This window comes from Enoplosus armatus, chromosome 9 (assembly GCF_043641665.1).
Source record: "Enoplosus armatus isolate fEnoArm2 chromosome 9, fEnoArm2.hap1, whole genome shotgun sequence".
NCBI lineage: Eukaryota > Metazoa > Chordata > Actinopteri > Centrarchiformes > Enoplosidae > Enoplosus > Enoplosus armatus.
Window position 1 is genome coordinate 23,017,007 of NC_092188.1, and position 17,475 is coordinate 23,034,481.

At 45.1% G+C, this 17,475-nt stretch overlaps 2 protein-coding genes across 2 annotated transcripts; one reads left to right on the top strand and one right to left on the bottom strand.

Moving 5' to 3' along the window:
- The first annotated feature begins 198 nt into the window (after positions 1-198).
- mc5ra (melanocortin 5a receptor) lies at positions 199-4,845 on the top strand. The gene is made up of 4 exons (XM_070911272.1): positions 199-414; positions 654-760; positions 2,781-2,969; positions 4,275-4,845. Exons 1-4 carry the CDS (start codon positions 223-225, stop codon positions 4,843-4,845), a joined length of 1,059 nt encoding a protein of 352 aa, XP_070767373.1. The 5' UTR covers positions 199-222.
- Positions 4,846-7,622: 2,777 nt separating this feature from the next.
- mc2r (melanocortin 2 receptor) lies at positions 7,623-9,679 on the bottom strand. The gene is made up of 2 exons (XM_070912148.1): positions 9,327-9,679; positions 7,623-8,181 (listed from the first exon to the last, which is right to left on the bottom strand). The coding sequence occupies exons 1-2, from the start codon at positions 9,677-9,679 to the stop codon at positions 7,623-7,625; spliced, it is 912 nt and encodes a 303-aa protein (XP_070768249.1).
- Positions 9,680-17,475: the final 7,796 nt, after the last annotated feature.

Here is a 17,475-nt window from a genome sequence, read left to right on the forward strand (position 1 = left end):
TAAGCAAACCAAATATAACATGTTCATTTGTGAGCTTTAGAGGTGCTTGGACAGAGCCAGGCCGGTTATTTCCCACAGTTTCCCGTCATTGTGCTAAGCTAAGCTAAGCTAAGCGACTGCTGGCAGTAGCTCTATATCTACCGTGCAGACGTTCACTCTGACAGCTGTCTTCCTTTGCAGCCCGCTTGGAAAAAACATGGCATCCGCAATAGAGCAGCAGTGATGTGGACCAGAGCCACAGCAGGGATGAACGCGTCTGATGAGTCCTCCTACCAAGAGGAGGTGCTGCTGGGTAACTCCACCTGGGCTTACTCCTACTACCACCAAAACTACACCCTGCCCCCTCCACTGCTGCCAGACAAGACCGGCACTTCGAAACCTGCAGCATGCGAGCAGGTCCACATCGCTGTAGAGGTATAAGCAGCATGTGCGGCACCAATCACCAAAATGCACTGTTTGTTTGTGCCTTGTTTTTTTAATTTCAAGTGTTTGAGAGTTTACTGTGCGCTCTTCCACTCGTCTTGTCAATCATCCTGTCATCCCTCAGATTTATCTCCAGACCCAGGAGCCATACTCCATTTTCGACCATGGCACTATTTTACTCTTTACTCTTCCGTTCTTCTCTGTTACATATTGTCTTCTACTCTCCTCAGGTCTTTCTGATCCTGGGTATCATCTCCCTGCTGGAGAACATCCTGGTCATCACCGCCATCGTAAAGAACAAGAACCTCCACTCACCCATGTACTTCTTCGTCTGCAGGTGACTGGTTCAGCTGTTGAACACACAACAAAAAATATTTCTTTAATATAATGACTCTTCCATGCTTTTACATGTTCCCCACTGTTGACCAGGGCTGTAGGACTAGCAAAGTAGTGCGTTACTTATATACCGGACTGGGGCCCTAGGGCAAAAATGAGCTGTGGCCCTCTAGTGAACCCCCTGTTTCTGTCACTCTTTGCGCAAATATGTAATAGTGTATGAAAACAATAAAGGCCTTAAAACTAGACCGTAGACCAGACTAGACGAGACCATCAAGATTAATATTTCAATTTATATCGTGTTTTCGGAAGTGCATACAGTATTAGCAAACAAATCTGCACTTTATGACACTGAACCCAGAGCCTCTGGGCTTCCTTAGGGTCCTCGGCCCTCTGGCATTTGCCTGGTGAATAATCCAGTTAAAAAATTCTATACTGTCTCCAATTTGCCCGCTAGTTTGTGCAAGTTCATGCTCCACTGCAGCACTCTGGTCCAGACTGAAATATCTCTCGCACAACTGTTTGACAGATTGCCTTGAATGATGGTGAACATGGTGAACATTATACCTGCTAAACACCAGCGTGTGAACATTGGTTAGCGTGTTGACATTAGCCGTTTCGCTTAAAGCACTGCTGCGCCTACGTGCACCCTCACAGAGCTGCTTCCGAATAGAATTCTATAGGGTCTTAATGAATGATTGATTTATGGACAAACCTGAAATGGAGCTGCATTGCAGACTCCCATTGCAGCATGGTGGTGCAGCGGTCACCGGAGGCAGAGCAGGGTAGAGCGGGTTGGCAGTTCGATCCCCCGTCCACATGACAAAGTGTCCTTGGGCAAGACGCTGACCCCTAAGTTCCTCCCGATGAGGGCCAGCACCTTGCATGGCAGCTCGGTCGCCATCGGCGTGTGTGAGTAAACCATGCCGTGAAGTGCTTTGGGAACCGTTAAGGTTGAAAAGTGCCACACAAGTGAAGTCCATGCGCCATTGCAAGAGAGAGAGGAACGAAGGGTTAGGTTCGGTTTCCTAAAAAGGGGATCTGGACTAGTTTATGTTAATATATTTCAGTTGTGAAGGCTGCGCATTCTGAAGCAAAGAAAAAGTAGTAATATTGTCAGAGTATGTTCAATTCACTGTTAGCCTCGTGAAGGTGGACGTGTTTGTTTCTGTGCAGTTCGTGTGGACGTGGAGGCAGTGCCAGAGACCTGTGTTGCAGGAGATAAAGAGTTTTCAATTTTGCAGCCGCCTATTTTATGCACATTTTGAACTGCAGAAGTCCTGAATGAAAACATCACATATTGAAATAAAAAGCTCAGTCACGCAGTTAAGTTTGTTTTTGTTTTTTTTGTTGTTTTTTTTTTACACTAGCCCGAGGTGGCAAAGTGCGCCTTATATGAAAGTGAAGATTCGCACGTCTTGAGCTTGGCAGCAACACATTTTTCAAATAGATTATGATGTAGGATCTGTCTCCGCTCATTCCCTCCCCCTTACAGAATCCTCACGCAGTCTGTGTTGCCAGATGAAACAAGTAAATCCAAGAAACTGACATGTCACATATTAAAAGTGAATGAATGAAATGCCATGGTGAACTTAGAGTTATAAAACTGTTTCTGACACTCTTTTGATCTTATAATCTTGTGCCCTGCTCAGAGTAATTACTTATTATAGTTGGAAACACACGGATTTGATCTGCCTATTCTCCCTACATGTGATTTCAACTCCTCCTGGCAGACATGTGGACTCATGACGCATGACTTGGATTGGGTCTCAAGAGTCAAGTCACAAATGCGATAATCACTATAAAGCTGCATGTGAATGCAGAGTCTGTAGGCAAGGGACAAGATTTTGGAAGCGTCCTGGTTTATGTTTGTTGTCCGTTTGTAGTCCGCGTAGTATTGACAGTGTTACATGGAGTAAAAAGCGCTTTAGGACTAGTGTCATATACCTGGGCCTGCTGATTTGTGAACATCGGATGTTTTGCGATCCAAGCTTAACCCAACTTCTGTCTGGCTGTTGCAGTCTTGCAGTGGCGGACATGCTGGTGAGCGTGTCCAATGCCTGGGAGACCATCATCATTTACCTCCTCAACAACAGGCAGCTGGTGGTGGAGGACCACTTCATCAGGCAGATGGACAATGTGTTCGACTCCATGATCTGCATCTCTGTGGTTGCGTCGATGTGTAGCCTCCTGGCCATCGCCGTGGACAGGTAATGATAGAGGGAGGTGTGTATGGGCAGATACAAGCACTTTTATCTCTGTCCTGAGATCCATGCACAGTGTAACCTGGATTTCAGTACACAGATACACACTCTTTGTACTTGTTTCTTGTTATTTCTCCAGGAGAACCTCTTTTGAAGCTGTTATGTGAAATTCTATTTTTATTATGCTCTCTCACAGTAGTCAGTTTGCATAGTTACCTTGCTCTGTTTTGTCCCGAAACAAGGCACAAGGTCACTCTCTTAATTCAGCTAATGAAAATGTCAGGTGAAAATGACTTTTCTGCCAACACAACAACTAAAACATAAGGTTGTTTAACAACAGACGCTGTACTATGTGATTAGCTAACAAGAGCAGCATACTGGTGCCCAGTTTCTTTCCCCAGGCTGTGTTATGTTTTGCTCTGTGTGGTGGTCTACGAACGTAAATGTATACAAGTATCCATCTTTTAGCCAGTGCACAACTGAACATGTGAAAATATAAAATGTGTCTTTCTGTAAAAAAATGAATTAACATTTTCTTGGGTTTCAATTTCTCCCAGTGATTAAGATTTTAGGAATTCTTTTGGAAATTAACGAGCTGACCTCTGATCTCTGCCCAACTGTGTAACTGCCATATCATTTCCTGTTTCTTTCTGACAGGGGCAGTCCACTGATTTTACACATGACGTTTAGTTTACTCATCATGAGGAGTACCACTCAGCCCGTGAAAGCTGTTTGTTTGCTTTGTCAAGCCTGAGAAAAGTTATCTCGGCTTCGGTTGGGACAAGAAGTCTGTGTCATTCTTTTATTGCCGTATTTTCACTGCACTATTTTGAAAAAAAACAAACCCTGGAGGGTTGGCTGTAATGAAAGATGCTATTAAGTTACGTTATGCGAAATGTAGGATCCAGCGTTTGTCGGAGTTGGCCCCATGCGAGGGACTAAAAGTCAGAATATCTTGACCTCTGTTGCTTCTCCAACTTGATGGCACTGCAACACTAAATTACTGGAGCACCCCTTTAAAACTCAAATGAATAAGTGGGTACACACATACATGTGTACTGCCTAGGAACGTTGTTTCTGAGAAGCTTTCTAGAAAAGCATTAAGACCTTGCAGGCCTCGTTAAAATAAAGTGGCACAGAATACCCATAGAGCTGCAGCTTAGTACCCAAAAATGACGAATAAAAAGCAAATGACGAAGCAGTGTTATCTTGCACAGGTACTTCTCCAGACATATCAAAGGTCTCTGCAATTCCTCCATGGCTAGTAAATCATGAGTTACTTTTGAAGTCAACATATGTTATTATCTCCAGGTACGTCACCATCTTCTATGCCCTGAGGTACCACAACATCATGACAGTGAGGAGAGCCGGCTGCATCATCGGGGGTATCTGGACCTTCTGTACGGGCTGCGGGATCGTCTTCATCATCTACTCAGACACCACCCCCGTCATCATCTGCCTGGTCTCCATGTTCTTCGCCATGCTGCTCATCATGGCCTCCCTCTACAGCCACATGTTCATGCTGGCACGCTCGCACGTCAAGCGCATCGCCGCCCTGCCCGGCTACAACTCCATCCACCAGCGGGCCAGCATGAAGGGGGCCATCACGCTGACCATCCTGCTGGGGATCTTCATCGTCTGCTGGGCTCCCTTCTTCCTCCACCTGATCCTGATGATCTCCTGTCCGCGGAACCTCTACTGCGTGTGCTTCATGTCGCACTTCAACATGTACCTCATTCTCATCATGTGCAACTCTGTGATTGACCCGCTGATCTATGCCTTCAGGAGTCAGGAGATGAGAAAGACTTTTAAAGAGATCATCTGTTGTTACAGTCTGAGAAACGCCTGCACCAACATCTGCGCTCTGACGGGCAAGTACTGAGAGACGCAGACCTACGGCAGGGTGGGTAGGGTGAACGGACTGAATCTGACACTGGAGCACAACCATGAGAGGTTTTATCAGAAAGAAAAGAAGAAAAGAAAAAAATACTGTTTGAGAACTGGTTCGTTGCACTTCTTAGCCAGTACAGTGTATGGTCAAGCACATTTTTGCCTTCTGTCCAGTCGGAGCTGGAAAGGCGGACACCCATACTGTCTTGTATGTATCCTCCGTGCACACAAAGTGGCTACTTCATGAGGTACATTATTTGAACACACAGCCAGCACCATTTGAAATCATGATTCATTTGAAAGTGCGTCACAGAAAACTGTCTACGGCCCTCCTTTTATTCAAGCTGACATTTCTTTTATTCTTCTGCTTTGGCCTTCCCTAAGCAGTGAGCTGTTATTACCCTCAGCTGACGTGTATTTTCTTTTCCCCGACTATCGTTAGCAAACCTTAGTAGCTGTTGTGTAGGAGCGCTTATATACTTGCTTTTAACTACTGTACATGTAACGCGCACTCGATGGCTACCGCGCACACACCTGGTGTTTTTGTGCCGTGACCTCAACGTTAAAGGGGAACGCCACGGGTTTTACACATCAGAGTCTGTGTACAGGTGTCGGGGACATAAGAGAACAGAGACTTTTGCGGCCCCAGATGGAGCTGTGGGACGCCGGATAAATGGCCTCAACTACGACTGCGACGACTAAGTTTGTGGCATGAAAAGAAAATCTGGGAGTCAGAAGGAATGATCCTCCCTGACCTCTGTAGGCAGGTTTGCCTGAACCTGGCTCAACTTTTGTTTCCTGTGAAGGCAGAAAATAAAATGACTGCCGCTTTGATAAAGTCAAATTCGGGTCAAATTTATTATTTTTGCAGCAGTTTTAGAAGGACAAATTCTAACGTCAGCGTCAGATAAGCAAAAAAAAAAAAATAATGCTCTTACATGCCATTTTGGAAGACAATAACAACAATAACGACAAATGACTTCTTTGTCATTTGGTCCAGAGGACTTGTTGGTAAAATGCAAATGGCATGGCAGTCACTCGTCTATGTGAACACATTGTTAAAAAGCAAGTATATAAGCGCTCTAAGCAAACAAGTACAAAGGCAATCTAGTGGAAAATGAAAAAGTGGAAAGGGAGCACAACAACAAGGTCACAGTCAGAGGTTTTCAAACCAATATTTAATCCAACTGTACAGTTGGAGTTCTCAAGATTCAATTTCCTCCTATGTAACTAATAGACAGGATAGACTGTCCCTTTGATGGATTATGTGTTTACAGCCTGAAAAACCACCGTACATGACTTGGCTACGGCCTCAGACATGCCTTACCCCGTTTGTTTTCTGTAAGTGGGGAAACGTCGGCTGCTGCTGCATTAGTGCCACAAATAACGAGTCGCTTCCTCAAATCTGTCACAGACGTTTTCCGCTAAGACTTACGTATGTACGCATCTTGTATCTTCATATTAATTATAAAAGCACTCTATTCTGTCAATGTGATGATCTCTTCATACCGCCTCCATCTCCCACTGTCCGTATTAATCTATTTCAAGATGCCATGCGGTCAGACTTGAAATGTAGAAATGAATGTACAAACAGCTTCACAGTGCTCTCTGCAGAGAGTGTGTTGGTGGCGCCTACCTCCCAACTGAGAAGCTTGACAGAACACAAAATGCAAACCATCTGCTGCAGCGTCGTTTCGCAAGCAATGTTGCGCATCGTATCTTGGTGGTAGATACTAAACATTTGTTTTCTGTTGTTCCATATTAATATTTATTGCAAAGAAATAAAAAAAAAAAAAAGAAGAAGCAAGCCATTTGTAATATTTGTATCGTGAGACTGATCCATGGCATACAGGCAGCAAGACAAGAGCAAACTGGAACAAACATGGAGAAAACAGTATTAAAAGGATGTTGTTGCTTTTTTCTTCCTCTGTATTGTGTTGTAAATGCCTTGCTGTAGCTTCCATTAATATTATGGTAAGTGCTTTGCAATTGTGAGATCAAAAGAGCATATGAATACGCACATAAATGTACATAATGAAGAAAAAGATGTGATCGCTCCATTTTGCTCACTGTGCTCCAACACGACGTACCTGTGATATTGTTGATTGTGTAGTACTCAGTTCTTCAGCAGCAAAAGCACTGAACGCGATGTGACACTGGACAGACTGGTGAAGGCGACAGGATACTTGCACGCCCAGTCCTACGTTTATGTACAGTGAGGCAACATCAGCAGCTGTGGGGGGGGGGGGGGGGGGGGTATTCCATGTTAGTTAATAGTAAAGTGATGGCATGCAAAAATATAAATGTGAGCTGCAGTTGAAAAGACTGGAGTCAGTGTTGGCCATGTTGCTTTAAATGAATTATTATTATTATTATTATTATTATTATTTATTTGTATGTGTCTGAATAAAAGCAAATGGTAAAATGGTGAGCTGCTTCCATATTATTGCCTGCGTCAGGGGCTGTGGTGCACTGTGGTCCCGTGAATGATGGAAATCATACCGTCATGATCCGCGTAATAATTCATAACAATGTGGCGTGGGAGTAAAATATGCATCCCATGTGAACGTGGTGCAGACGGGTCATTTTAAACAGGATTTAAAGACACTTGGGGTGGAATTAGACCACATCCAAGTCCTGAGAGAAAGGAGGATGGGGGCGGGGGGGGGGGGGGGGGGGGGTTTATGCTCAACCCAATGAATGTAAAGCAGTCAACAGGTAAAGAGCAACTGCGCTCTCTCTCTCTCCGCGGATGTGAATAGATTTTCTCTACGAGCACCACACCCAGTCTGAACAAAGCAGCATCTTCCTGAAGGTGTTGCGGAGCTCAGCGCTGCGGAAGGCGTAGATGGCCGGGTCGATGAGGGCGTGGCTCATCAGCAGCACCACATGCAGCTGGAAGAGCGACCGGTAACACTCGCAGTACGGGTTCATGGGGCACACCATGATGATGATGAGGTGGAGGAAGAACGGCGCCCAACACACCACGAACGCCCCGAACAGGATGGTGAGAGTCAGGGCCCCTCTCGTGCTGCCGCCCCTCCACCGCTGACGCCGACACTTCTCCCCGTTGCTGGTGGGCAGAGCGGCGATTTTCCTGGCGTGGACGCGGGCCAGCATGAACATGTAGACGTAGAGGAAGCAGATGATCGCCAGGGAGACGGCGAAGAAGACAACAAAGCAGATCATGATGAACTTGGAGTCGAAGAACCTCACCATGAGCACGGCTGACACCCCACATGTCGTCCAGATGACGCCCAAGATGGCCCCTGTGCGCCGCATTGTCATGATGTTGTGGTATCGGAGAGCGTGGAAGATGGTGATGTAACTGGAAGTGAAAACAAATCGTTCGTTTCGTCATCTTTTGGTCTTTTGAGTTACGCGTGGATGCTTTACAGCTGCACAAATCAATACTTTTTTTTTATCTGAGGTCCACCTGAAATCACATTTAGGCTGCATTCAGACCAAATCCTCCCATTCATTTGAATGTGGGTAGTCTAGTTTAGGCTGTGGCGTCAATCAGAGTAAGCCCCAACACTGTGTGACACATCGTAACATCGGCTAACCTAGCCTAGTCTACCCAGGGTACATGAATATAGCAGCATTTCACTGATTTCAACATGGCTGTGTTCCAATATAATGTTACCTAACTGGCTAGTACAATGTAACATTCCGTTGTAAGTTAAATCAGAGTGGGCTCTGCACTAGTTTAAGTAAAATCTGAAAAACCTGGCATGTGTTTGAGATGGGCCTAGCCTTTGCATAAAGCTTTTTTTTTTAATGCAAGAAATGTTAAATCCATTTGGTCCACTTAACAGAATCCATGCGTTGTTAGTTTTCAGGCTTTGATTCACATCAGCCCTCTGTCAGATCTCAGCTCACAGCTTGCCGGAAGCATTTGAACCCCCCAGCGGGGGGCGTCCTTGCTCACAGCTACACACTACAAGTGAGACAGCTGAGTTTTCACTGCCATACCATACCGACGTGATCTGAAATGAGGAGGCTGCCCGGAAGTTGCAAAAAAAAAAAACAGTAACATGGCGGTAATGTAAAGTGTGCATGACTCGTGCTAAAACATGCAGAAAGCTCTACAGTGCCTTTAATAAGAGCCACAGCTCAAGAGGCTTAATAAGCTGTGGGTCTATGACTGCAGGCAGTGCAGCAGTAAACAGATCAAATAAATCACAGACTCTTTGTTTTACCACCTACTGTATGCCCACCATGGCTCTGCTTTCCTTTACAGTCAGTGGAGCCAGTTTTTCCTTTGATTTAAAATGGAACAAAATAGCTTTCAGCATCAAGATGCCTTTGAAAAGGGGATTCTGATGGATTAGTGGGCTGGGGGTGGAATGAATTCATCCCATCAAATATTCAAATCCATCCATCCCAATATACCAGATGTATGGTTTAAAAAGACTGTAAACGTTCATTTAAAAACATTTCTGTGCGCAAATCCAAACCCCACATACATACCGCTCCACGGCAATAGCCAGGAAACTGGAAATGGAGCCCACGAACGACATACACAGCAGGGAGTCCATCACATCGTCCAGCTTCCTCTCGGAGGATCCTTCCTTCTCCAGGTGTCCCACATCGGCGAACAGAATCATCAGGTTCTCCCAGGTTTTGGTGAGGCTGGCGATGGTGTTGAACGCCGCCAGGCTGCAGATGAAGCAGTACATGGGCGAGTGGAGGTTCCTGTTCCGCATGACGGCCACCACAACCAGCAGGTTCTCGGCCAGGCTCACTGCACCGATGGCGAAGAAGAGAGGGACGGGGACCTTCACCTCGGGGCAGTCTGACTGGTTCGCTGCGGTGACGTTCATTGTTAGCCAAGAGGGCGTTCTGTCCAGATTAAAAATCCCACGAGTAAACTGCAGCTACCAAGACATGCTAATGTTCAAGTTTCAAGATGTTGAGAGCCACGTGGGATCTTTGGTCATATATGTTGGACTAGATTAAACCGCAACTGGCCTCAGATTGTGTTGAGGTTAGCCTCAGTTAGCCACAATATCTCAACGTTTCAAGCTTGCCTTAATGATAATAAGGGATAATAATGCCTTGAATTTAAGGAAACACACACACAGGAATGCTTGCAATCGGCTGCTCTCTGCTCTCTTGGGGGGGGGGGGTTTAGTGGTTAGTGGTTTTGGCACAGCTCAGTTATGGTCTACAGCCATGTGGCCGCAATTTACACAAGGCACATGAAATCGATGTTTTTGTGTGAGTGTTATTGTCAGACGGGGAGTGTTTGTCCAGGGCTCACAGGCAGTCAGTTATTGCCAGCGTGGTTTATATGAGATTGCTGGCCTTTTGAACGGCGTCGATCCAATCCTGTCTGCGCTCTCTTACAGCTTGGTAAAAAAAAACGCTTGTTCGATGAGTCACCTGTTGGAAAGACAAGTTATTAAAATCCGCAGGTATGGTCCTCCCGCGTCTGTCAAGTGTGTTGCGTAAATTCAACAACCTCCCTTCCAGTGTGTTCACATGCTGAATTCATTATGAATCACGCAGCACTCGGAGTTCATCACGCCCATTTGCGCCTGACCTTTTATCCAAGGTCCAACAGCTCATCTGACAGAGGAGTCGGCCCCTCAACTTGAAAATGGTTAGTTCCACCTTTGTAATTGGGCAGTGTTCTTACAGTTATGAAGCACATTTAAAAAGGAACATTTTCTGACCATCACGGTCATAATTACAAATGGAAGGAAATACTATGTGATCTGGGCTTTGAGTCTGATTTCCTGCCAGGCTGCAGCCTGAAGATGATTATAATAATTATACGGCGCTTTTATCCAAAACCCTCTGATCCTTCTCTTCCTTGCCAATCCCAAAGCGGTCTGTTTGCAGAATAATCAAAGGCGCTGCATTAAATCCAATGAGGCAAACTTTTAAACTACTCTGTAACGTTTCAAACTTCATCACCACCTACGACACGGGCTTTGAGTCATTTTCAAATGACGGTACAAAAGCAGACATGTAAAAGAGAAGCAGCAATCCCATTTCACTGCGCCTCCAGATAAAATTGCAGTCATGCCGCAGCCCAACTCCTGGAGCAGCCCGTTGTTTGCCACCTCATTTCTGACTCAATTGGAGAGAGAGGAGCATAACAATCGAAGGCTCATCAGTGCAAGTGGTAAAACCGAGTGTCTCAGAGAATCTCAAAGTCTACCTTGTTATCCGGTGTTTCTTGCCAGATGCTCCCGATGATTTTCTGGGAACTGAGTTCATAAACAAAACAAGACTAAAGAGCAACACACACACACACTGGTGAGAGGCGTCTCAAGGAGAGTCACCCCAGTTGACGGCTGTAGTAGCACACATCGAGTGAAGGCACAGTAGCTGGGATGTGCCAATCCGGGAAACGAAGGTGATAAAACTTTTCTGGAGAGTTGGCATGTTGTTGCGGGGAATTAGACCTTTTTTCACAGCAGACATTTTGGCATGTCGTAACAGCAAAAGCATAGAGGCAATAAACAAAAATAAAAAAATCCATTTAGGGGAGCTAGTTCCAAGGTCCTGGTGTTGTGCATGCTGGCTCACCGTCATTGCTCACTAAGACACTTAATGGAACTGAGCCGACGTGAACAAAATCAGTCTCATTTTGAAATTTAGACCTGATGTTGGCGCTAAAGGAAAAAGTTCAGGTTTCACCAAAGTTCACGGCAATCCATTCATTTTTTTGTCAAGATGTTTCAGCCTGGACCAAAGTGACGAAAAGAGGGGCCGAACGGAGGCCTGCCGCTAGCTTGGATCAAACTTAAGACCAGACGCAGCGTGTTCCTCAGGCTTCACTGCACTTTCACCGAAGAACCCAAAGATCGGCGCGCTCCAGCCGAAAGTCCGACCCACTGCTCATCTATTGATTAGCGCAGCGTGACAAGTGACAAACAAAAACAACCTCAGTAATAACAGCCCCGACGGACGAAGCTGTGAACAGGCCCGCTCATATTGTCATCTGTGTTGCTCACAGTCTCCCGGGGACTCACTGACAACACCGTGGCAGAGACTGAAATTATCTCCACTGGTGGTGTAAACAGTTGAGGAAATAATTTCATTGTGTTTGGTGCATCTCTGCGTGTGCAAGGTTCTAGTGCGTGTGCTTGTGTTTACAGAGGTATGGTAAGTACATCTTGAAGGCTTAATATCCTTAACGGTTTTAAGAATTGTCAATAAATGCAAATGCTTTGGTTTTTATTCATGCTTTCGTGCAGTTTGGATTTCAGTTATGGTTAGATTCTAGAGAAATACCTAATAAGTGTAGGAATGCAAACCTGTGTGCCCCCCTGGCACATGGTCAATACTCTGATGCCGTCAAACTCAAGGTCAAATAAACGTTTGGGGTCAAATTTGGCCCGCCAGGTTATTGATTAAATGATGAAATGAAATTGACTAAACACTCTGAAGAGACCCCCGTCACTTCAGTCATTCATTTGTCTTTCCCGTCTGCACGCATTTCTCTACGTGTATAATGGAGCATAAAGCATGCATTCCTGCACACCCACCCCTAACCCCCGTGTGCTATAATACGTTCTGTGCGCTCTGAGTACGTTTGCATTCCATGCATATCCTCTGCTGCTGCAACAATGGCGCATTTTGCCTCAAGGATCATTAAAGTTTCATCTAGCTCCCCTCAGTGACTCATTGTCTGCGTTGTTCAAAAGTCAACACTAAACTCTTTGGCGTCTGTGGATTCTGTTTTGTGGGACGTTTCCCTTGAATTGGGAGCAAAAACGCTACGTATACTCAAAAGAGAATACGCTCAAAAGTTGCTAATGCACTCATTTCGTGCTGTCTTAAATATTGAAGATATAATATTTAATGCTGGTGGTACAAAATGACCAAATCAATTACCACAACTTCCTACCCTGAACTGTCTACTGAAGGCAAAAAAAAAAAAAAAAAGTGAACGGCCAGCGCTGTGGGAAAAGGGTTTCCCTCATGGCCTTCACCAAACCCCTGCCACAAAGTTTGAGCACACGGGTGTCTAAAACATCACTGTATGCTGTGAGTTGATAATAAAGGCCAGGGTGTGCTTGACATGAACTAGTTTCGTCTCACCATGTCTGAAGAGTTTACAGCTCACCAGCCTTCTCTATGCTGGGGCAAGATGCGATAATTGCTCGCGCATTACATGACTTCCAACACTTTCTGTCCACTCCAGCCTTTTCTCTCTCTGCCCATCCCCTCCCCAGTGCCAAACCCCCACAGACGTCTTATCTGCACTGCCTTCCTCCACATTTCTTGCATTTCTTCCCCTGCATTACCTCCCTAGTTTCTCCTCTCTGCCTTCTTTCATGTGCTGGAGATCAAACAGCTGGCTTTGCAAGGACTGGCGTGGTGTATGGTCTATCCTCCCACGCAGCATAATGAGGAAGACAAAGACCTGCGGCTTCAGTGTACGCAGCAGCAGCCCTTATACTACTTACACTGATATCATTTGGGCATAGCAGCAGGTTTGAGTAGATCAATTAATGTCATTAGCCGGCAAAAGTACGAATGCTTGTTCGTATATGGCACAACACACGCAGCTGGAGCCTAGCGGAGCGAAGACTGGGCCGTTGACGGTGGGGGGTTTTTTTTGGGACATGAATGTGATTATAAACCCTGCACAGTTGCTCAGAAACGGGCTGGAGTATAAAAGCCCATGTCTATTTTGTTTCTATTTTCCTTGAAATGTGTCATGATTTTCCTTTTGGAAAAGTTGCTTAAGTGAGCAATGACGACGGAAAAAGTCTCACTCAACGGTGAGCTCTCATTGAAAGCTGATCAAAGCCACGTGAATCAGCCAGAACTGCACAAAGTGGGAGCAGGAACGGTAATGGACGGAGCTTTAGTTCCATCTAGACAGAGTATGAGACCTGTCCACCTCTGCATGCCGCCTATTCATTACACGGTAGCCCCAGATCTTAGCTGCTCTTTTCTGCGTGTACTTTAAGGTAAAAGGGTTTCTCAGCAATAGATTTTCTTAATGTAACCTTGATAGATGGTTGATGGTTTATTCCGCTCTCCCAGGTCAGACACGCTGATCTGAACACTTTATTATGTCGCTACATTAGGCTTCAAAAAAAACAACATCTGGGTTTCTGGTACTTACAGCTATATGAGCATGCACTTACAATAATGCGCTCCCATGTTCTGTATTCACAGACGAAACACGGGTGGACATTTATTTTGGCTGACCCTGCTGGATCCTTGACAAGACGTTGTAAATGTAAAAAGCTTGAATTAAAGGAATAATCATGTAAAAGCCTTACTTGTTCCTCACTCCGCCGCCAGCTGCTTAAACAACCTTCTTGTTCTGAGGCCTCTTTTTTTTTTTTTTTGTTCAAGGCACTGATGTAAGAGCGATAGTGAACCTATCTTCAAGAGGGTTTTATGCAGTGGATTGGGTTTACGCGAGAGAGACAGGGAACGCTGTTGTTGTAGCCTTGAAAGGCCGCCTCACCGAGGCTGTGACGCATGTTACTTCGTCCATTCCGCTGTTTTCCTTTTTAGCCAGTGTGTCCATTTATGCTATCTGCACAAGGACGGCGAGTGTGCTGACCCGCTCCCTGCCTCTCTCTCTTCCTTTTTTTTTTTTTTCTCTCTCCGTCTGTCTAGACAAACATCTAATCTTGTTGCATTTTGATAATTAAATGAAACAACACCTGGGGATATTACAAGCTTATTGGTCCAAATGTGGGAAGCAAACATGTTTCACTGCTGCTGCGGAATGAGTAATTGTAAGCCTTCCAGCGTGGACAGTGGCCATAAATGCGCCCCCCCATATGCTTGACTGGCGTGGCGGAGTGCCAGCAGAAACAGACGAAATCAAGCCGCGAAAACCTGGCAGTTTGAAAAGAAACATGTCAATTCTCGTGGCGCAGTATTGAGATACATCTTTCGTGTCATCAAGCTGTCGATTTGATCCACGATTGAAACATTTCGCACTTGTAATGAAGCAGCAAGAGCTCCCGTTTGAAGGGAGGCTAGCAATAATAACTTGACGAAGGCTTGACGGATTTCCATAATGACAGCGGTAAGTCAGGGTGTACTGACAAAGCGGGTCATCGATCAGAAACAGCGTAATACATTTTCTTCTTCTGTGAAGTCAATGCTGCGTCATTGATCAAGCCTCCTTTTGATAAAAGGCTCCCTCCCTGACCTTCTGCAAATAGCCCCCGCTGGGCTGATGTGCTGAGGGGAAGGCATTCCAGAGACAGCAGCGTGAGTGAAAAATGCGAGAGTCCATCCTCGTTAGGGAGGTCAGACGGGGAGGGCTGAGAGACGGGGAGCGAGGGACCAGAGACAGGCGGAGATAGCAGCGGCAGTGGCAGTCGTAATGGAGGCGTGCGTGGAGGCAGACAGGATCAGAAAGTGGCTGAGTGTGCCAGGGCGTCTTCATCCATTAGACGAACACTCTGTCCCCGTGCTCCCATGAATCCCTCGTCCCAGCATGGCTAGAATCCACAAAGCCCTCATTATCCTCTGTGGAGTTCTGCAGACACATGTTATATCACAGGTAAGTGCAAAAAAAACACTAATACATGAATACCCCCCCCCCCCCCCTGGTTTTCATTTAGCGTAAAAAGTGCCAGGTACAGGGCTTTAGCTTCAGTTTAGTTTTAGTTTGCAAGTGTTGATTTGCAAACATAACAGCATAAAATGAATCCCCCTATTTCGTTGTTGAGATCCCCGATTAGAAAATGTTTTTGGGCCATCAAGGAAGCCCCCCCCCCCCCTTGATGGGTCAGTGGCGTTTCCCAAAGCAAAGTTATTTGGACAAGAGGAAAATAGGCAGAAGGGAACCAGACTGTGATGGAAAATGAAAGGATGCTTTCGGTGGCTGACTGGTAGGATTTGAGGGGGATTTGATTTGAGGCACTGGGCTCCCTGCGAACAGAGCACCCTTTGTTGATTCTACTTTGCTCTCATCTTTATTAAGGGTGGGGGGTGGGGGGGGGGGTCCAGCTTGATGCAGCTGACGCAGAAGGTGAGAAGATGATTTAAATAAGGTATTTAAACCGGGTTAAATACGTTGCTAATTCACACTGTATGTTGTTTTTTTTTTTTAACAAATTCATTCATATGCTGCACTGTTAAGGTTATATAATATATATATATATATATATAAATAAGGTTATATAATAGAGGACGTTGTTCTGTTGGCTGTTGTGATGAGGGACATCATTAGGGACCAAAGATGAGGACAAACCATCCACCTGTAGCTGTGTGTGTGTGTGTGTGTGTGTGTGTGTGTGTGTGTGTGAGAGAGGCAAAGATGGAACGTTTCTGACCCGAACCCTTTCGTGTGAAACCTCAGACCTCACAGCAAAAACATTACAGTCAGTAATCATGTTAAGCATGCGCACCAGCTCGGGTTAACATTTAATTTGATATATATATATATATATATATATATATATATATTAAATGCCATACATGGAAAACGCTGCCATGTCTGAAGCAGACTGAGCGTTCGTCATGTTTATTAAACTGCACTGTTGCTACATCTTCTTCATATGATGTTGCATAAAACGCTCATCCGAGGCTTCGGGGCGTTTGTTTTGGCTGAGGAGGAGACTTTTCTCATTTCCCTGCGGCAGACGAAAGGATCCACAGGAAGACTCCTCCAAGAGCAATGAGTCATGCAGAGTCATGCAGAGAGAGTTGCCTGTGTGGCACTGCCCTCTACTGATGGCTATAAAAGTTGAGGAGTGATGGAGTGATGGAGCTCTCTTTCTTTTTTTGACTGCTTCATTGAACAACGTCATCACTCACAAGCAGTGACACTTTCTAGCCGCTGAAGTACCAATCCTTGGCATATGTCTTTTGACTTTTAGAAGTCAATTAAGAATGAAACTGGTGAGTGTCAAAAGGAAAATCAAGTAATAATAACAGTTAAAAATGACATTGTTCTCGTAGTAAACAGACTACTGTGAGTATGTAGTCTTAGTCCGAAGCTTCACATATTTCCAGGTCTGTTTTAAAACAACACTCACATCCCCGTATGTGCTTTGTTTATGGTCAATGTAATTGTGATCATTCTTTCTATAATCATCTATAATTCGAATATGAATATGGATAATCATCGCTCTATAATTGTCTTGCATACTGACTCGGAAAAGTTCCTTTCCCAACGCAATTCCAGTGTAAGTGATGGAGGCCAAATCCAGAGTCCTCGCTCTGTGCAAAGATATCTTCTGGAAATCAGGTCTTTTTAGCGCAAATGTCCCTTTTTGTCTTTCCTCAGGCAGTATTTTCTTGTATTGGAGGGAAAGTAACATAAAAAGGGGATTTTGTCCTAAACAGACATCAAGTTTGGGAGAACGCCATATTTTATTCTCCCCACTTACCTCTTTATATGTATTTTTTTTTTTCTTTAGTTTCAAATCATTACGCCATTGTGTGGATATGTGAGGGGGGGGGGGGGGGGAGAGAGAAAAAGGGACAATGGGGTGCTTCTATTGTCTATTTTTCAATATTTTGGACTGTTTTTGTATTAAAAACAATTGGTGGGAATCTGGCCTTTTTGATGTTTCTCCTTCATTGCCAGTCCATACATTACATGTGATTGGAGTGCAACAGATTTTGACATGGCTCAGCATACATTATCTCCCTGACATGCTGATCTGAAGGT

Bases quoted from the DNA above. Each gene is read 5' to 3' on its own strand.
- mc5ra (XM_070911272.1), top strand. From the start codon at position 223: ATGTGGACCAGAGCCACAGCAGGGATGAACGCGTCTGATGAGTCCTCC. The intron at 761-2,780 runs GTGACTGGTTCA...TGGCTGTTGCAG, and splicing joins ATGTACTTCTTCGTCTGCAG to TCTTGCAGTGGCGGACATGC. The intron at 2,970-4,274 runs GTAATGATAGAG...TATTATCTCCAG, and splicing joins CTGGCCATCGCCGTGGACAG to GTACGTCACCATCTTCTATG.
- mc2r (XM_070912148.1), bottom strand. From the start codon at position 9,679: ATGAACGTCACCGCAGCGAACCAGTCAGACTGCCCCGAGGTGAAGGTC. The intron at 8,182-9,326 runs GTATGTATGTGG...TTTCACTTCCAG, and splicing joins CTGGCTATTGCCGTGGAGCG to TTACATCACCATCTTCCACG.